This window comes from Camelus dromedarius, chromosome X, assembly GCF_036321535.1.
Source record: "Camelus dromedarius isolate mCamDro1 chromosome X, mCamDro1.pat, whole genome shotgun sequence".
Taxonomy (NCBI): Eukaryota; Metazoa; Chordata; class Mammalia; order Artiodactyla; family Camelidae; genus Camelus; species Camelus dromedarius.
Window position 1 is genome coordinate 66,034,707 of NC_087472.1, and position 21,129 is coordinate 66,055,835.

Genomic DNA, 21,129 nt, shown 5'->3' on the forward strand with positions numbered 1-21,129 from the left:
TGCATTTCTTGTTGCAGAGCCTTCAATGCTTTCATCTCCTACAGGTTTTTTTTTTTTTTCTTTTCCCCACCACTGGGCTTCCAAGCAGATGCTAACCCCTGTTCTCTAGCCAGTACTCCCAACCCTCCCTGCTGGGGTCTGCAGCTCTTCTTGAGAGAGAGGGCTAGGTCTGGCCAGTTCTGGGCCTCTCCTCTCTGGACATAAGGAAATATTAATAGGCTGGGCCTAGTGCATTCAGAAAGAGTAAAATGATGGGCAGGTTTGCAGGGGGTAAGGATGAGTGAGTGAAATGAGGAGTGAGGCTGGACCACACTGAACCTCTGTTCTGCAGTGGGCCCAAGCATCTAGGCCTCCAGGCCTCCCAGTGAAATCTAAGCCCTTCAAAATCATATTCCCTCAACAATACCTCCTGACTCAGCAGCCACTAGAATACTGGGCACAGGATCACCCTTCCCCTAGCTTCTCATGCAACATGAGGAAAGCCAATCCCCTGGTCCAATCACCCATTTCTAGATGGGGAAACTGAGGTCCAGAACAGGGAAGAGATTTGCCCAGGGTTATACAAGAGCACAGAACTCTTGGCCCCCAATTCAAGACTTCTTCCTCCAAGCACATTGATCCTGATCCCCTCCCAAACCTCAGTTTTCTTACCTGGTCTCTCATATAGGATATGGTACATATAGGGGAGTGGATACCTAGGAAAGTCAAAAGTCTCCATTATTCACTTGGTCCAGCTGCTCCACTGCAGGCTTTCCTCAGCTGCCTTGTCACATCTGTTTCCCTAGGATTAGCTCCTCTCTTGTTCTTCATCTGAACTGGGGTGGGGGTAGGTGGTGGCCATCTCTCATCTCACCCTTGCTGGGTTAGTACTAACACAATGGAAGCCTTATTATGCTGGCATGGCATCTACCTTGGATACATTCCTCTCTAAGGAGGTTTTGGAGCCTGAGAGGGTAGAGGCAGATAGATGACTCCCAGAGCCACCATTGTTTCAGGCAAGCTGGGTAGGCAGCCTCAGCAGCCTGAGGAGAAAGCTGGAGCATGAAGACAATTCACCAGGAAAGCCCATTTGCAGGGAGAAGCAGTGTCTGGGTGACCAATCTCTCAGACTAGAGAAGCCCTTGTGTATTTGGGGCTGGGGCTAAGGTGCAGAGAAGTGAGCCTAGGAAACCTGCAAAGGGCATGCAGAGAGCAAGTCTTGAAGGTCAGGCAAAGGGGTTTGGCCTCGGCCCTGTAAGCAATGCAGAATAATTTGGTAAGTAGAGGAGAGATGCCCTGAAATCTGGGTTGTAAGAAAATGAATCTGGCAAGAGTGTGCAGGATGGATGAGATGGAAGTGGAGAGGCAGAGGGCGGGATTTCAGTATTATGGCAGGGAGGGACCAGAGGAAGCTCTGCTAAGAGGCTTGTATCATCCTCAGAGGACACAGGGAGGGAGTGGGGCAGCTGAGGACCTGGAGTGGAAAAGGTGGCTGCAAGAGGCCCCATCACAAGGGCACTTTATTGAATATCTGCTTGGTACCTAATGAGTAATCTGTCTTTACATTCATTATCGCTAATCCTTACTGAGATCCCACATGGTAGGTAGCATTTTCTTCATTTTACAGATAAAGCATTTGAGTCTCAGAAGGGTTAGGCTACTTTCTCAAGCCCCACAGACTGAAAAGGGTAAAGCTGGCATTTTAATTCTGGGCTAATAAACTCCAGCTGAATTAGAATTCTGTTGAACCAATGTTGTTTGAGCTCCTGCTCTGTGCTAGATGTATTGACTGTAAGATGAAGAGGGGTCCATTCGAGAGAGATGACCAGACAGACAGAGGCCTCCCAGAATGAATTACCAAAGGCTGAGTATGTTAACAACTCAGTTGAGGGGCTGGTTGCTGGGGAATCAGAGCAGGAACTAGAGGATCCAGTTTGGGGTCTGTGCTGCATCTTGAGTTGGTGGGATGCCCCTCTGAGAAGAGGTGCCCCTCTGACAGGCTGAACATTAGGAAAGTGGTGATTGCAGGGATAGCTTAGCTGGGGCTCTGCCAATAGCCTCTACAGCTCCACCAGAGGGTACCAAGCCAGATCCCTGCTTTCAGGACCTGAAAAAATGATTTTGAGAGTAGACTTTGGCTGTGGGCTTTAGAAATGATTGATTCAAGTTCCAGATCATTTCATAGATCATTTTCCTTAAAGTTCTTTGTTCCCATTTTATCTTTATCTTTGTCCTCATTGACAGTTTCCTATTTGGACTTTTTTTTTTTTTTTTTGGCCCCTCAAACTTATCTTCCAAGAAAAGAGAGAGTAGAGGAACATGTTCTACAGTTTGGGAGTGGTCGTGGTGGGTTTACTGATGAGGAGAGCAGCCACAGGCTGGGTTGGCAGCTCTTGGATGCTGAAGTCATAAGGCTTTCTGGAATGTGCTAGGTAGAGCCAAAACAGTGGCAGCCAGTGAGGACTGGAAATGCTGCAGAGAAGGCTCATTTGGGCCAGGACAGGAGTGTGATGGGAGTGGGAGATGATAGCTCTCAGAGGTGTGAAGGGAACCTGCACAGTTCTCACTCTCAGTCTTCTTCCTTTGATTAGGGGCCGGCACAGTGCAGCAGAATGGCATAGAACTGGGACTCAAGAGACCTGGAAGCTGGTGTGGCTCTATCATCATCCGACTGTGTGACCTTATTAGGCAAGTCTTTTCCCAAGCTTAGACAGTTTCCTTTTCTGTGACAAGGAGTTACTATCCCCTGCCAGGCCTGATTAATGGGTTGCTGGGAAGGAGAAATGGAGGGTGAGGGAGTGGGCAGTACTTTGTAAACTGGTGAGTACCATGAGTGCGTGAAGGAAGTCTGTTGATTTGTACTTCCTTTGGTGCTGGTACTTTAGCTGAGTTTGAATTGTTAACCTGTCTGGCTTGGGCTAGAGAACCTGGCTAACTGAAATTCCCAAATAATCCATAGCTGTTAGCCAGTAGCTGACTTGAGGCAGCATTTTAGCATCCGTGAATATCAAAGTTTGGCTAAAAGAGCAATTCAAGCCCCCTGTGAGATAACTACATAGTCACCCTTATTTGGGAAAACAGGCCCAAGGAGGTTTGGTGACATAACCATAAAGCCATGGGGAGCACCTTACACAACCTCAACTGAGAAATTATCCAACTATAGTTTAACATATATACATATAGATAGGTATACCTATCTATCTATATATACACATAGATATATGTAACTAGTTGCTATGTTTTTGAGCTTTTGCTATATAATGAATTTATTTGCTACTTTATGTACATCAGTTTTGTTTATTACAATAACTTTAAGAGTTAGGCATTCTCAATAGCCTTATTTTCTAGTTGAGGAGACTGAAAGAACTTGTTGGATTTCCTGCAGGTAGGCAGAGCTGATTACAGAGCAGAACTGGATGAATCTCAGGAGTTGAGGGGCTGGGCTCCCCATCCTTACTGCTTCTTCCTTAGCCCACACTCCCCACTCATATGCAAGGGCAGGGTGAGCCCAAAGTGGGCCTGCCCCCAGGAAGACTTCTTGGGAGGAGGTCTATGAAACTATGACTGGTTGAGGGCATGCCTCTGGAGCAACTACCTAATCCACACACTTCTTCCCTGAACTCAGCCTTCTCTAAGTTGGTTGAGCTGGCCCAGGAAATTGGGCCCAGAGCAGAATGTGCAAGGCTCAGGCTGCAGCTGTTTCCTCCTTACTGAGAAGGATCTCTGGGGCAGGTTTGTGGCTGGTCTCCTGCCTGTATTTTGAGAGGAGGGAAGAAGGAAGAAGCTCTGCCCTAGCAGGTCCCAGAATGGCCTGAGGCTGGCCTCTGGAGCAGGGATGGACACAGCCTACTTCCTGCCTTGCTAGCAATGGCTGCAGCAAGTGGTCCCTGCCAGGGACCACAGAATAGCCTTAGAAGTCCCCTTACCTGCCAGTCCACCTGAAACTTAACCACACAGGTTAAGAAACCTAAGGGTGGAGGGGCTTTGATTTTGCAGGACCACTTTCTTGGCAGGAACCATGAAGGGAGCCTGCTTCAGCCTAGGGGAGCTGCAGAATCTGTCCCTTTCTGTCCCCTTTACCTTCTGCCCCACCTCATTCTCCTGACCAGTGTACTTTGTGGTCCTGAGTAAAGGCAGCATAGCTCACTGGAGAAGGACAACATCAGGACCTGGTGAGGTAGCAAGGAGTATGGACAAGGGGCTTAGGCCAGAGGTGGCAAGGTGAGGCTGGGCTAGGGGGCTACTATCTATGGGAAATTCCTGCCACCTCCTCCCTTACTGTCTTGGGGAGACACAGAGACACTGTGAATGGGGTACATGACTCTGGGAGGGGAAAGGCAGGGAGGTAGGAGACAGCAGTTTCAAGGCTGGTCCTTGCCAGCAGAGATGACCCTGGGCCTAGCTAGGAGGAGGGCCTGAAGCTGGGAGAAGAGAATCTCATTCCCAGGAACACAACCCTGCCTAGTTCACCCACTCCCACCACATACACAGAGGGCTTTTTAAAATGCCCTCAGCGGAGGACTTTGTATAAATCCACACACATGCCTTTAAAATTCCCTCATACCTGGCTCCTCCTCAGCATGGCCAAGGCATCTGGTCCCTCACACTTCCTGCAGTGAGTGGCTTTCTCAAATGAGTGACCTTTTACACATGGTCTGCTACTTCTTAAGAAACTGGCATCTGACCTGGAAGGTGGTAATAATAACAGTAATGCCAACCTTTCTCATTTGCTTTTCACTTTAAAGTTTACAAAATGCTTTTGGTATCCATTATCCCATCTAATCCTCACACCACTTCAGTGGACTGGGAAGATGGAGGGGAGAGATAGAGGAGCTATTTTGATCTCTATTTCACAAGTACCTAAGGCTCAGAGTAATGCGTTGGCCTGTTTGGGGTCCCTTGGCATGGTCTGGAACCCCGCACTGTGGCCCATGGCTTCTTCTACAACATATTGCAGATCCCTGTGACACGGAAGAGGGCAATGTAGAGAGCAGTGGGCTGGCCTCTGCTCCAACAGAGCACAGAAGCAAGGGCAAGAGAAGGCTCAAATGGACTGCCCTCCAGGCAGGGCACCAAGGTTGTGGAAAGCAGCTCTCTTGGAGATTCAGTTTGCCTAATCCCTCTGTTCCCAGGAATTCTAGCCCCAAACCCGTAGGATAATTAAGCTTTTGATTCATAAGGATGGGAAGGCCCATGTGGTTTTTCATTTAGACCTTGATCTTCCTTGATGCCCAGCCATACTTACTAGTCTTACCCATCCTTTCCCCTAAATAACTGCCATTTTTGCTCACTCCTATCTAACAAGGACCAGATTGAATGCTTCCTTCTCAAGGCAGCTTTTCTGAGCCCAGAGGCTATCTTTCTGCCTTTCAAGTTTATCCTGGGATATGATTAACAAGTTATGAAAAATAATACTATACCACTCAGTTTAAGCAATAATGGGGGTTATTCTTTAAGGCCTGCATTATATTGTGCCTTCAGACTGTTATATATAGGACTCTCTCCCTGTTAGCCTAGGAGCTCCCCAAAAGCAAGGACTAGGGTTTCCCCTTCTGGCAGCACTGAGCTCAAATTTATCTATCTTGTACCAAATGTTCTGGTGAGGTATGTTTCATGAATTCCACAGAAGAGAATACAGTTTCACAAATAACTCCACTATTGCCACCCCATCTCCCCAATGCTCAGCACCATAAGGACAACACTGTCAATAATTTCAGGGCTGAGGTAAAAACATCTGATCTTTGAGAAGTAGGGGATTCAGATAGATGATAGGGCCCCTATTCCCATTAGACTCTGGGGCAGAGGACTCTGAATAGATTGTGAGTGTGTGTGTGTGTGTGTGTGTGTGAGATTGTGTACTTGGTGGGAGGTGACCCTATCTATTGTGGGCTATCAGTTGCAGGGCTGAACTGGAACAATACCATGTAAAAATATGTCACATGGAATTAAAAAAAACAAAACAAAACACCTAACTTGAGAAAATGGCAATACAGATTTCTACAGAGAGATCAAATGAGTTTTTTTTTTCTCTTTTATTTTCTGGATAACCAGCCATTATCTAGCTCCAAATTTAATATTAAGTTCTGCAGAGTGCTCCTGATGGAAGCCTGGGGTCACACTGATGATTCAAATGTCAGGCCAAGCAAGGCATAAGGCACAAAATTAATGTTTGCAAGACAAGATCAGGGACTCCAGGAGGATTCCTCTAATGAGGTCAGAGGCTAGAGTGTAGCTGCCAGGCTCTCTCCACCCTCCAGGCTGGTCCATGTCTCCCACTGCAGGTGAATGTGAGTCTTGTTACCATGACAACCAATCACAGGGCTGATGTGCTAACCAGCTGCTCCTCGGACAACAGTGGTGCTTTCTTCTCTTTCTCTCTCTCTGGCTCCCAGCAGCTGTTCTGCCTCTCTTCCCTACCCAAGCTCCTCATCTGCTGGTGCCTACCTTACAAAAGGGACAGTGGTGAGAGGCTTTCCAGGGAGGGGTCATTGGGTTTTAGCAGACTGGTCACTGAACCAGGTGTCAGTCAGCTGTAGTCACTGGAATGAATACATCAGACCATGGGGTGAGGGGAGATATGCTGGGGTGGATAGTGGCTAGCCCTTCTTTTTATTCCATCTCTGTGTTATTTGGATATTTAGAGGATTGGGAGCCTAGATCAAAAGGATGTGCCTTGTATAAGGTTTATTTATTTAAATAACTGCTGAGAGCCTACCTTCCAGGCCAGGAACACAAATCATACAGATTTGTGCCTTCAGGGAGCTCCCTTTCTAGATAGGGAGCTAAATGGGGGCCAACATAATGAACGGAGTGGGAAAAAAACAGTCTGCCTCATGGTTCTAAAGTGAAACTTATAGGTCTCAGGTTAAACTCTGTTCCCAGGAGGACAGTCAACAGGGAGTCTGACCTAGACCTACCCCTCACATAACCACTATAAGGGGGAGGTATTTCTAGGCCTCTTGGACTGGGGTTACGGAATTCCAGAGAATGCCTTGCCTCAAGGCCACCATGCCATCTTAGCTGATCCTGGATTGCAGCTCTGAAATGTGGGTCTGCAAGGCTCTTACTCTGGGCTTCTGAAAGTCTGAGCATGGTCCTGCAGGCAATTTAGGGAACCTAGGGGAAGGAGGTAAAATTTCAGGTCTACTTTTCTACCCAGCCAGAGGCAAAATGTCAGTGAGAGCCCAAGCTAATGTGAAATTGAGGCCTGGACTTGCAGAGTCCAGTGGGCTGTTTTGCCAGATGCTTTTCAAAAATTCTGTGTTGTCAGAGCTGGCCTCCCTTCTGCCTTTCCTGCCTCTCTACCTCACCTACTTTGAGAATCCCTCCTGTGGCCAATAGTACTGTGGGCCTTTCTCACATCTACAGATCCCCCTGCGCTATGCTCCCTCGAGCTTAGGGTGGCCTGAAGTGACTGGACCTGGTAAGGGGGTTAGGGGTATTGGCTGCCTGCTGCTCAGTGTAGGGTTTCGCTGCCTTGGGGCCCAGAGGAGGTTGACCTGGCAAGCCAAGCATATGGAGTGCATTAAGATTTTCCCTACATTTTCTCTTTCTTTCTGGTTCTACTCAAGCCTGAAACCACAGACACCTGTGAAAATAAACCCAGCCTGGACGCTTGCTCACCAGTACTGTCTCTCTGTTTTTGCCTCTCTCATCTTCAGACCCAACTGTGGTGTTTCCTGTTTCCTGACTGATGATGTTATAACAGTGCCCAGAAGCCAAAAGGCTGCATTTTTCAGCTGAATATACCTGAGTTGTCCCCATCATCATGGAGACCCGAAAGGATAAAGCTGCTCAGGCCAAGGGAGCAGCAGTCTCTGTGGACACTCAGGACCAAGGGGCAGAGAAAGGAGCCAAGAACAAGGCAGCTGAGGCGACAGAAGAGCTAGCATCAGAGACACCCTCATCTGGCCCAGGTAGGCTGAAAAAAACTGCTCTGAAGCTCTTTGGTGGCAAGAAAGGCATTTGTACCCTGCCTAGTTTATTTGGAGGGGGACGAAGCAAAAGTTCTGGGAAAGGCAGCTCTAAGAAAGGTATTAGCAAGAGCAAGACCTACGATGGCCTGAGTGAAGCAGTTGATGGCCCTGAGGACATTGTCAGTGAAGGAACTGGCATCCCCTTACCTTTGCCTGAGTCATCCTGCCGACTTCCTAGCTCCCAGAGTGCCCATGGGGCTTTGGAGACAGGCTCTAGACACAAGATGTCTGTGGCTGGAGCCACAGAGAAAGCTGGGGCTGAGAAGGCTCCCTTTGTGCCCAAGCCAAAAAAAGGCCTGAAAGGTTTTTTCAGCAGTATCCGCCGTCACCGGAAGAGCAAGGTCTCTATAGCTGAGCAAAGTGATCCAGGGGCCAAAGAGCCTGAGGAGGCCAGAGCCAGGCCTCATGAGCATGTGGACTCAGCCCTTCTGCCCCACACAGAGGAGACCCTCCAAGCCCTAAGAAAGGAAAATGCCAAGCCCCAAGATGCCCCTGGACCAAAAGTTTCTTCAGTATCAGAGCCTTCTACACTAGCCCCTGAGAAGACATCCTGTAAAGATCCAGAAAATACTATAGAAGCCTGTGCCTCAGCACTCCTGCAGCCCAAATCTGCCCCTGAAGCCAGTGGCCCAGAGGAGCCCCATAGCCCAGAAACAGGGGAGAAGGTGGAGACAGGAGAGGCAAATCCACCAAATGCCCCTGTGGGTGACCAGCTGAGCCTCCTCTTTGGGGATGTCACATCCTTGAAAAGTTTTGACTCACTGACAGGTTGTGGTGATATCATAGCAGAGCAGGACATGGATAGTATGACAGACAGCATGGCCTCTGGAGGCCAGAGGGCCAACCGAGATGGGACCAAGCGAAGTTCCTGCCTGGTGACCTACCAAGGAGGGGGCGAGGAGATGGCCTTGCCTGATGATGATGATGAGGAAGAAGAGGAGGAAGAGGAGGTGGAATTAGAGGAGGAAGAAGAGGAAGTCAAGGAAGAAGATGATGAATTAGAATACTTGTGGGCCAGTACCCAGATGTACCCAAGGTCCAATATGAATCCAAGCTACCATCCCACCACATCCCCAGGCCACCACAGCTATATGCTTCTTGACCCAGTTAGGTCTTATCCTGGCCTAGCCCCTGGGGACCTTTTGACTCCTCAGAGTGACCAGCAAGAGTCTGCCCCCAATAGTGATGAGGGTTATTATGACTCCACTACGCCTGGACTTGAGGATGATTCAGGTGAGGCCCTGGGGCTTATACACAGGGATTGCTTGCCCCGGGACAGCTATAGTGGAGATGCCCTGTATGAGTTCTTTGAGCCAGATGATAGTCTTGAGAACTCCCCACCTGGAGATGACTGCCTTTATGACCTCCATGGTCATAACTCTGAGATATTTGACCCATTCTTGAACTTTGAGCACTTTTCTTCCTCTCGGCCACCTGGGGCAATGGAGACTGAGGAAGAAAGGCTAGTGACCATCCAGAAACAGTTGCTGTATTGGGAGCTTCGGCGGGAGCAGCTTGAGGCCCGAGAAGCCCGGGAGGCACGTACTTGGGAGGCTCATACGAGAGAGGCCCGTACCCAAGAAACTCACACCAGGGAGGCCAATGCTCGAGAGGCCCACACCCGGGAAGCCCATGTCAGAGAGGCCCGAACTCGAGAGGCCTATGCCAGGGAGGCCCAGGCCCAAGAGGTTCGTGCTCAAGAGGCTCAAATCCGAGGGGTACAGGCCCGGCAGGAGAAGCCCATCATGGAGTATCAGATGAGGCCTTTAGGCCCATCAGTGATGGGGCTGGTGGAAGGGGCATCAGGAGCCTCTCAGACTTCCCACAGAGGAACCACCTCAGCTTTTCCTGCTACTGCAAGCAGCGAACCAGACTGGAGGGACTTCCGTCCTTTGGAGAAGCGTTTTGAGGGAACCTGCTCCAAGAAAGATCAAAGCACCTGCCTAATGCAGCTCTTCCAGAGTGATGCAATGTTTGAGCCAGACATGCAAGAAGCAAATTTTGGAGGATCTCCCAGGAGGGCCTACCCTACTTATTCACCCCCTGAGGAGCCAGAAGAAGAGGAACTTGAAAATGAAGGGAATGCCACTGTGAGTTTTTCTCAGGCCCTTGTGGAGTTCACCAGCAATGGTAACTTATTCTCTAGCATGTCCTGCAGCTCTGACTCTGACTCATCCTTCACTCAAAACCTCCCTGAGCTGCCCCCCATGGTGACCTTTGACATCGCTGATGTGGAACGGGATGGGGAAGGCAAGTGTGAAGAAAATCCTGAGTTCCACAATGATGAAGACCTTGCAGCCTCCTTGGAAGCTTTTGAGCTAGGCTACTACCAGAAACATGCCTTCAACAACTACCGCAGCCGATTCTACCAGGGCCTACCCTGGGGTGTGAGCAGTCTCCCTCGATATTTGGGACTGCCTGGCATGCACCCTCGACCTCCACCTGCTGCCATGGCCCTCAACAGACGGAGCCGCTCCCTTGACACTGCAGAGACCCTGGAGCTGCAGCTCTCCAGTTCTCACCTGGCCCAGGGCTATATGGAGTCTGATGAGCTTCCTGCTCAGCAAGAAGACTCAGGTGAAGAAGAGGAGGAGGAGGAATGGGGCCGAGACAGTCCCCTGTCCCTCTATACTGAACCTCCAGGGACCTACGACTGGCCTGCCTGGGCTCCCTGTCCTCTCCCAGTGGGGCCAGGCCCTGCCTGGATAAGTCCCAGCCAGTTGGATGGGCCTTCCAGCCAGTCACCATATGGGCAGACAGCCTGTTGCATATCTCCCATCGCCGTGTCAATGTTGCTGTCGGTATCAGGGCCAGAGTCAAGGGCACCTGGAGAATCCAGGCCTCAGCTAGCTCGACCTTCACACCTACCCCTGCCCATGGGCCCTTGTTATAACCTTCAGCCAAAGGTCTCCCAGGGTGTGAGGGCCAGGCCTAGAGATGTGCCGCTGCCTGTTGACGAGCCCAGTTGCTCCTCCAGTCCTGGAGGCTTCAGCCCCAGCCCTCTGCCCCAGGCCAAGCCTGTGGGCATTACCCATGGCATTCCTCAGCTGCCCAGGGTCCGGCCTGAGCCCCCAGAGTCTCAGCCCATTCACTATGGGGCTTCTAGCCTTGATCTGTCAAAGGAGAGGGCCGAGCAAGGTGCCTCTCTCCCTACCAGCTATTCCTCCACTGTCATGAATGGGAACCTAGCTGAGTAGCCATCATCAGTTCTGGAATTGGGGGCATGGGGCCTGAGCATGTGAATGGGGATCAGGGCTGGGCAGAGGGGTGGGGGGTGGGGGTTGCTGTTTAACTTGAAAATCCTTTTGGCCAAGGAAAGCTCCTATGAGCTTTCATCTTTGTTTTCCCACTTCCCATGTCTGCCATCTGTGGCCACATTCAGCTCTAGTACATCTGCCCTGGGAGACTGCTGCTGCTGCTGTGCTCCAGTTTTTGCTTTCAGGGTTTTTTCTTGTGACCCACGTAGGGTTTGGGATGCTGTAATTCTGTGCCTATTCCAGTTGCTGAGTTAGTGATTATATATATAGCATGCATCCTTGACACAGACTGAACCCTTAGCACCCCCTGCCACTTCTCTACCCAGTGAATGATGAACCACTGATGAGCAGCCAGGTCTGCACTGCCTCCCACTTGGGGACAGGGAACTTGTTTGCTGTTAGCAATGTGAAATTATGGTACAGATCCTCCCTGCCCCCACTTCCTTTGGTCTTGGCATAGGTGCCACCATTACATCAGATGAGATAATCTATGAGCCCCAGCTAGCTGCCCTTAGAGAGGATCAAGTAGCATATGTCTCACTGCTTATTGCTGAGGACTTTGGCATCATAACTAGATCAGGGTCTTTTAACCTGGCCTGCCAAAGCTTGGGTTGAAGACAAAAATGCTAATTCCCTTAATGGAGTGATCAAATTCATCCTGTTGCAAACAGAAGACAAAATAGAGTTGTATTGTAGACAATGCTATAAGTCTTGAGCTCCAGAATGATAGGGTTTTTTCCTTCTTCATTTCTTAAGCTTGTGACTGCCTGAATTGCAGATGCTTTTGAATTTTGGTTCTCTTTTCCTCCAAAGGAAAATTTTTATAGTCTTATCACAAGGAAAATATTCTTTTAATTGAGATACAAGAAGAGAAGCAGCCTAATTGGGCTTGTCTATAGAGGCTGGGTTTTTTTGCAGGTTACAGGGGAAGGATAGGAAAAGGAGGTTCATTTGTCCCAGGCATCAGGAGAGAGGATTTCAAACATTGTAGACCCCGAGGCAACCCAGCTTCTTAAAAGGGAAAATTGCTTTTCCCCATCCCCAAAGACATGAAGTTCCTTAAGCATTGCCCACCCCTTCATTGGACGCTGTAAAGAGACCTCATGCTAGCACTTCCAAGACACAGTTCACCAAAGACATCTAGGCTGCTGTTCCAGGCTCTCTAAAGAGCTTTCATTTTCCAATTAGCCAAGTTCTTAGCATCATCAAAGGACTGGGCTTCTTGAGAGGAAAGACTGTGACCTGCCCTCACTCTGCCAAGCTGAAGGATTCTGATTTGCATGGTAGTTGCACTCCTTTATAGAATGAATGGCACCCTCCCTTCTCCTGCATCCACACAGTTCTCATGTTGAACTAGCTTGGAAATACCGGTAGGGAAGAGTTGCTGTCAGGAGGACATTGCAACAGGCGAATCTAGCCAGGCTCTACCTCTCATTAATCACCAATATGAGATGATTCCTTTTAAATATCTTTATTGGAAATAGTATATGGAACATTTTTTGCCTGGATATTGACTCAGATTATGATCCTTGCTCATCCCTGTCTCCATCTCCCACCCATTTCTATGCCTGTTAAAAGAAGAGGTAAACAGGGCTCTTGGCATCCCCAAGGTCTGGCAACTTAGCTTAGGAACAAATGCTGTTGGTCCCCCAAGTTAAGGTGCCTTGTGGGCAAAATGTCACTTGACCAAGGGATGTGTCTGCTGGTCTTTGTCACTATTTCTTAGATTGAGGTTGGCCCAGTGCCCCTCCCCACAAAAAGCAAACTTAGTTGGTAGAAGCTGCACTCCTGGAAGCACCACATGAATTTGCATGGCACCAACACCAACACTCAAGGGACCCAGACCAGCTCTTCAGGCTGACTTTGTCTGCATTGTGAAGAAATGCATCAGTCATGGAGCTGGAGAATCAAAGAGGGTGAGGAAGGCCCTCCTCACCTGAAGCACAGCATTCCAGGAGAGAAGTGTCAAAATTCTGGCCTTTCACCAAAGCTGCCCTGGGCGGGTGGGGCTGAAATTGGCCTGGCTGTTTGGCAGGAAGTAAACACTCACCAAATGCCTTTACAACAGGGGAAAACCCACCACTTGCCTCTTGCCTCTTCTGCCTCTGCTTGTCCTTCAGGGCAGTTCAAGCTCCTGTTTGTATGTGGACTGTACCAGCCACAGCAGGTAGTAGAGCCATCACCAAACTCCAGAGCCTGCTGGGCCACCAGCCTATTTGAGAAGAGAAAACATAGGTGGTCAGCCTTTGGCCAAGGGCTGAGAGCTGCCCTCCAGAACAAGAGGGCAGCAAGAGGAAAGCAGTCATAACCCTGACACACTTTGCTGGGCTTTGGAAGGTCAAGTATCACAGAGTAAGGCCTGGGACTGAGTGACAACTCCTGGTTTGGACATTGCTGCCTGCAAGTCCTTTCACTGTCCTGGCCAGCCAGGGATGGGATCCTCACCACAAGTGAGGCAGTCAGGGTACCTGGCTGTAGAAACAGTCTCCTTTAAGTCTCACTCCAGATCCAAGCAGTTCATGGCTGAGTCTCAGCTTCAGCCTAGAAGACAAAGGAAGACCAGCTGGGGACACATGATGGCAGCACAGAGTGACACCGGAGAGCCAGCCAAACTCCAGGCCTTTCCCCAAACATATGCCAGTGCTTGCCTGGCTAACACCAAATATGTCCTGGACTACTAACAGTGTAGATGTCAAGTCCACAGATGAACACCCTATCTGCATTGCAAGGTCATGGGATAATGTTTTTGGATGTGACTTCAAGGGACGATATGACTTGAGAGAAGGTAGCTGCTCTTGTCTTGCTGACCAGCAGGTTTATATAGTGTCAGATAGCTCTGATCCCGAGAATTCCCAGATGAGACTGGTCCTTGGGGGATCAGTGACTGGATAGAGAAGGCCACCTAGAAGGCCTCTCCGAGGGCTATCAGTTTCTCAGTGCTTTAGCACCTTCAAGGAAGCCCTGCCTTGGGGCTCAGTTAGGCCTTGTCCAGACCACCTTGACTCAGCTTGGGCACCAGTCCATAAGCCTCCTTGGGCCAAAGGCTTCGGTCAACACCAGGCTTTCTCCTTAACTACTGTACCAGGGAGGGAAGTAGCTTCCCACACCCAGGGTGCATTCCCCTCATCCTGCTGCCAACAACTTACCCACCCTTGCCACTGCTACCGCCCCACCTGCCCTCGGCCTCTGGGCCCAATTGCTGGAGGGAGGCATAGGGGTTTAGCAGGGAGACTTCAAGTTTACCCATGTGTATGTTACATCCAAGTTGTTTTTAATATATATATATATATATATATATATATATCAAAAGTCAATTATCTATTTTTGTATTGTTTGCATTTTATATTCATGGAAAACAATGTTTATCAATTGTTCTTTTCTGATATATTTTATTTTTAAGCGGTGCTGTTTACAGTTTTAAACAAAACGAAGATGACACAAAAATTGCTGCTGCTTGTGCAGAGGGCTGGCGTCTCAACTGCCCAGGGCCCTCGCTCTTTCCCCTCTCCCCATCCCTGATGTATCACACTGTCCATTTCCCTCCCTCCATGATAGGGACAGCAGAAGGTGCCCAGGTACTAAGACAAATGCCAGGTGACTCAGGCATGTGGAACCTGGCAAACAGTGTGTCGTTTTGTGGTTTTATTTTTTCTTTTGGACTTTGCCCTTTCCCGTGTGTAGACCTTCTGGAAATACTCATATGTCTGTCTCTGTCTCTTTGTTTCCTTCTCTCTCTCTCTCCTCTTTATGTTTTGTGCTCTAGTTTTGAAACCAGAGTGCCCATATTTTGCTATTTGTCATGTTGAGTTTCTCCAAAGGAGCATTTTGGGGACATTCTCTAACCAGTGGGGAGGGCGGGGGTTTCGACCATTCCCCCTCTCCCCAAGAAGCCGGAGAAAACAGATGGAAGTGATGCTTGAACCATCAAGAAATGGCCATCTCATTGAGGAAACCCTTGCATGGGACTTTCCAGGAGCTCAATTGATTGTGACATTCACCCAGAAGACACATTGGGGAATTCCTTGACCCCTCTTGCTGCTTTGGGGGAATGTCTTCCCCTACCATCATACCCACTTCCCTGCCCTGCTCCAGCTCACACATGGATGGAACTTTGGGGGACAGTGACTGTTAGGGTGATGGCTTGATGGCCTGATCCCCACTTTTCCATCCTATAGTCACTCCAAGGAAGAAAATCCACATAGCATGTATATGTGTGAGGGTTGGGCCTACTGAGAGGCGGGGCTTTAATTATTATTCCTGTTACTATTGGTGCTTATTTTCCCTGATGTATATGGGGTGGGTGGGGGGGAGAAACCAGGAATGTATATTTAGGTCATGTTAAATAAAATGACTGGGGGACAGAAAGAAGAAATTGGAAGCTGCAGTACATCTGTACCCCAGGTGTAAGAGTTCTTTCTCTCCCAGTGCAGAAGGGGAAGCATGGCCCCTGGATGTGCCCTATCTTCCTCTTACCTATCCTTGAGACATCATGGAATTGCCTGGATTGTGACCTGCCCAATCTTAGTTCTCACTGACATCTGGATATCTTGATGCACTGCCTGTTTGTAACAACAAATATTTCTTTTGCTGAATGCTAATAAACTGGGTTCAAGAGGGACCCCCCAGTCACTAAAGTGTATTCTTGTGGTTTGTTCCACAGCAGCATACCTGTGATCCATGGTTGTTTGTTTTTCCTTTGAAGGGAAATGGAGAAAGCAAGGAGATATGTGTATGTGTGGGGAGGTGTCACCCAGCAGGGGTAACAGAAGCCTGAAAGTAGAAGAAATGTCATTTCTTCATCCAAGCCATGCCCTGCATCTCAGTCTGATGATGTGTTGGTAAACTCTCCATCACACCTTCCATGCCCTGAGACCTACCATGGGGCTGACTAGCACTTCTGAGATTAGCCTCAGTTCATGTAAGTGTGCTGGCTTCCCCACCAACCAGGAGGCAGAGGTGTGGACCTCCTACCAATGGCTCCATCAAAAGGATGTGTCATCTAATGGTGGGACTCTCAGGCCAACCTGAAAGGAATGGTATCCTTTACCTAGGCCTGTGGGCAGAGCTGCTGGCTGGAGAGCTGCCTGCTTCACCTATTCAGCTGTGGGGCTGAGTGAGGAGCATATGGCTTACTCCCATTTTTCAGAGCATCTCATCCAGTAGGCACGAGAGATATACCACATCAACAACCCAGTCACCTGAGTCATATCTGATTTCCAGGCTCGTCCTAGCCTAGGCAGGAATCACCTGCCCCTTTCTATTACCCACCATCAACCAGGAGAAGGTGATTGTGCTAATGGCTTAGGTTTCTCTAATCCAAACTCTTACCCTTGGCCGCCAGCAAGGAAGGGCATCTGACACCTGATGGTGGGCTTCCTTGAGTTCTGCCCAATTGCTGCATCCAACCCAGAAGGCCTAAAATTGCAGCTGCTTGAAAGTGCTGTGGATAGTGCTTCTAGGTTCCCTGGGGTCCCTTCTCAGATGAGCAAAGAAGCTTGTTGGCCCCCAGGACTTCATGAATAAAGCAAAGTTAAAATAAAAGCAAATTAGCAAGAGAGAAAAGAGAGGGAATGTACTGGGAGGGAATCTGATAATTCATAGAAATGGAATTCTCTGCCCTGGGCTGGTCATGAAAGGAAGACAAATGTTGTGGTTGCTCAGGGAGCTTTAGGAGCAAGACATTCTGAGAAGACCTTATTACATCCATTGGAAGTTCATGGGGGTCAGGGAAGCCTGGGTTTCTGCCTTAATTTTTGCCCCTCATTAATCAACTAGACTAGGCAAATCCTTTCTCCTTCTGAGTTTCAGTTTTCCTAATGATAACGTGGGTGGCATGGGCATAGATTTGACTAGACTAGTTTCCATGTGTAAGACGGAAGATTGGGCTGCCTCTGAGTGACCCATGGAACTTCGTCAATGACCTAAGTCCAGCACTCCTCATCCTGATTCTGACTCAGTTGGCCTGGTGGGGAGTTCTTTTTTGTAGTACCCTACATGACTGATGTATTGGACCACCTCCTGTTCTTCAGTGACTGATGGCTACCTTCCTGTGGCTCCCTGGGGAGTCTTTTGCAATACTGGAGAGGGCCATTGGTGGAGAGAACCTCCTAAGACCTTCCTTAGACCATCAAGAAAACAACCTTGGTCAGCTCTAGTGCTTTTCTCTTATGTGCTTGAGGGCTTGGGTTGTGCCTAGTGAATGGGCTTTGTTTCGAGTTACTGTTTAGAACAGATTGAAACCCAACAGATAAGAGACCTTTGTGTAAGGAAGCTTTTTGGAGGATGCTGTGGGCAAGCTGCTAGCTCCCCACTGCCCCCACCCTGATTCTGTGCCCTACTGATGGTGTTCCTCTTCTCTCTAGATAATTCCTAGACTTTGCAGGGCTGCATGGCTTTTGGGAGCCAGACCTACCCATTAGGAGCAACTGACCTGAGGGTATCACTTTCTAGTCTCAAAAGCTTCCATCTCCATTGTCTTCTAAAAGGACCCTGAAGCAGGTGGGCAGAACAGGTAATTCCATACCCACTTTATAGATGAGTAAATGGAGGCATATAGAAGTGAAATGACTTGCTCATGGCAATATAGAATATTGACTGCAAGTCAGGGTGGGAAAGAGGATGGGTAGGCTGGGGTGGAAGATGTGGTAGAAGAGAAAGATTATTAATAATTTTCCATGCACAGAATGAATAATACTATTGATATGTGTCAGGCACTAGACACTTTAACTACCTTATCTTGTGTAATCCTTACCTAAACTGTGTGAGATTAACATTGTTGTTATCTGTGTTTTCAGATAAGAAGACAGAGCCTCAGAATGTTTTAGACCCTTCCCAAAGTCCACACACCCAGATCACTGGGCTTCAAATCTCCTGCTTTTTCTCTTGCACTTGTAGTGAAGCTGCTTGGTTTGATATACTTTAGGGGTGATAGGGGTGAATCTCAGCAATGCCCCCAGCAGCAGGCCCAAAGTCAGAGCTTCTTAAAGCTAAAAGAGACTTATGGCTGACTCCTTATCCCCCTGGGCCCAGCCTAGCCTCTCAGCTCCAAGACCAAGTCAGAGGCCCTTGTGGGCCCAAGGAGAAACTCGTTTTTCCCTCTCCAAACTCCAGCCCTGGATCTCTGGGAATTGTTCCCAGCAAGGTGGGCCCAACTGTCCTCCCACTTAACCTGCTAATAAGCAGCCTGTGAAAAATGATGAATAGCAGAGTGAGTCAATAGACGTGAGCACTTAGATGCCTGGAGAACTGGCCTCCGGCCACTCAGAACTTCACCATCAATTGGAGCATTGCCTTAATTGCAAATCACTTAATAGCCACAATGGGAAACAGTCTCATTCTCTGGAAGAATAATTTCTGTCTGATGGGCTCTTGAAGGCTGCTTTCCTCTACTTCTTCAGTTTCTCTCCTGCTTTTGCACTTCCTCCCTCTGGATGCCTGAGCACATTTTCTGTGTGGTTGTCCCAGCCCATGGAGAAACTCATGAAATATCCCTGAGGGCTCCTATGCAGCACAATGCAGTGCCAACAGGAAGTGGATGCTCTGCCTATCCACAAATGCAGTGATTAAAAGTAATGTTACGTCCTTCAAGAGGCCAAAAATGAATTGGGCATCCATCTCTGTCCACAAAATCAGATGTGGGTGGGCAAGAAATAGTTTTTGTTTGTTTTCTTTAAAGTAACTGAATTCTAAAAAAAAAAAATTAATAATAATAATAATAATAATAATAATAACAACAACAACTGAATTCTGAATCCAAGTCTCCCATCCTAACAGCGAAGCAGAAAATCCCATGTCAGTTATGACTGGGGGCCCCCTCAAGGGTGGCCCTGAAATCCAAGGAGTATTTATATTACACAAAAATAGGGCAAGGGCACCTAATCTCTACATCTATTCTATTTACCACCAACATCTTCATTTTCCATGCCAGCAGTGAAGGAGGGGAAGTTAAAAGCCCTGGGGGTTTAGGTTATGCCTCTTTTTGGGTGCCTTAGAGCCATCTCCTCCCCATCTTTGAGGCACTGTCCTAAACAGTGCTTGTGTTTCTACTGCCCCAGACTTAGGAGCTCTCCCTTTCCAAGTGGGGCTGGGAGTGGTAGGGATCTCTCTTCTTCTTTTGTACTCTCTGCTTCTTTTTTTATGACTATATATCCTCAATAGGGTTTTCAGATTTTTATAAAAGAATGATAGATTGAGTGACTTCAGCCTGCTTCTGCTTTCTACACTGTGAAATCCTTCTTGGAAGAGATCTTTCAAAGGCCTAGTTACCTCCATGGAGCAGAGGAATGGGGAGTAGGGACATAGAGGGACAACAGACACAAACAAACATGAGTATTTCCAGAAATTACCCTGCCAAAAAGTACTGCCTTATTGCAAATAAATATTTCACTGTCATAGAATTTAGAACACAAAACTTTAGTCCCTGCTCTGCTTGCAACTGATGGAAACTTGGTGATTTCTTAGAGCCTCAGTTTCTTCATCTGTAAATGGTGGGGTTGGGAAACACAGAGTCTCAGGCTGCAGTCCTTTCATCACCCTTTCCCTTTTGATCCTTCACTTCCTCCTACACCATCTGTCCTGTCCCTGCTCACCTCCACTGGCATAAGTTCCTGGGACAGTTTTAATGCTTAAGATGTCCCTTCTCATATTGAGCTGGAATCAGCCTAGCTTAGTCCCTGGGAGACACACAGGCTCTGTTTGCTATCTACTCCCTTTGCCCTATAACAGTTCTTCCAGATCTGAAGGGAGAGATGGTGTTCTTTGGTTCAACAAATATTGAGTATCTATTTTATGCCAGGTTCTTTTCTAGGTGCTAAAGGTGCAACAGTGAATAAATTAGATTTTAAAAGGCTTTACCTTTGTGGGATTTACTTTTTTCCACAGGTGGGCAGATAATAAAATAAATAAACAAAAGATAGAGTATGTCAGATCATTATCAGTACAATGGAGAAAAATAAAGTAGAAGAGAGACAGGAGGCTACAATTTAAAATAGTGGTCAAGAGAGGACTCTGAACAGGTCACATTTGAGAGAAGAACTAAAGCCCTGAAGTGAGAGCAGATAATATATACCAGAAACAACCAGGAGTCCAGTATAGCTAAATTGGAGTGAGTGAAGGGGATAGTAATAGAAGATGAGATCATGGAGATAAAACGTTAAAGTGAGGGAAACGGGTAGACCATTGCAAAGATTTTAATTCTTGTCCTGAGTTAGATGGAGCAGAAAATGGCATCACCTGATTCATGTTACATGGAGTTGTCTCTTTTCCAGGCTAAACAGTTACAGCATCTTCCAACCCTTCCTCATGTGTCCTTGTACTAAGCCCCAATCCCCAGCCTTCTCAATCCCTCCTGGACACACTCCACTCCAATGTTTGTGGCTCTCTTCAAGTATGGGTCCCAGAACAAGACACTTTAGACAGATTCACCTAGGTCCTTTGTCATTACTCCTAGAAACCTGCAAGAGGCTAAGTGGTATGAGCTTTGGAGTCAAACAGACCTGGATCCTATTCTTGACTCCACGACCAGCTATATGATCTTGAATAACTGAGACCTTCTCCAAGCCTCAGCATCTCCAACTGTAAAATGGGAGAAATAGTCTGTGCCTTGTGGAGATTAGCAAAGATATGTATAAAGCTTCCCTGCTCTGTGACTGGCCCATGCAGGCCCTACTCAGATGATTGTCAATCTTAGCTGTCACTGTGGCTTGTATCCTTGGCACATAGGCAGCCTCACTTTGGATCCTTGGTAGGTGTGAACCCTGTAGTGGGAGATAATCTAGTCAATATGGTCACCCTCTGTGAAGGCCTAAGCTGCTGGGGAAGTAAAAGTATGGGCCCCTCATGTTTCTTCCATTGAGTTCTGTGAGTGCCTGTTGGTGGCTGGACCTGTCAGCATCCAGAATCAAGGTCTGATGTCCCAC

At 48.1% G+C, this 21,129-nt stretch overlaps 1 protein-coding gene across 1 annotated transcript; it reads left to right on the plus strand.

Moving 5' to 3' along the window:
• The first annotated feature begins 7,566 nt into the window (after positions 1-7,566).
• Positions 7,567-15,513, plus strand: AMER1 (APC membrane recruitment protein 1). Its single transcript, XM_031446561.2, has one exon. It carries the CDS (start codon positions 7,748-7,750, stop codon positions 11,150-11,152), a length of 3,405 nt encoding a protein of 1,134 aa, XP_031302421.1. The 5' UTR covers positions 7,567-7,747; the 3' UTR covers positions 11,153-15,513.
• The last annotated feature ends 5,616 nt before the right edge of the window (positions 15,514-21,129 follow it).

Bases quoted from the DNA above. Each gene is read 5' to 3' on its own strand.
- AMER1 (XM_031446561.2), top strand. From the start codon at position 7,748: ATGGAGACCCGAAAGGATAAAGCTGCTCAGGCCAAGGGAGCAGCAGTC.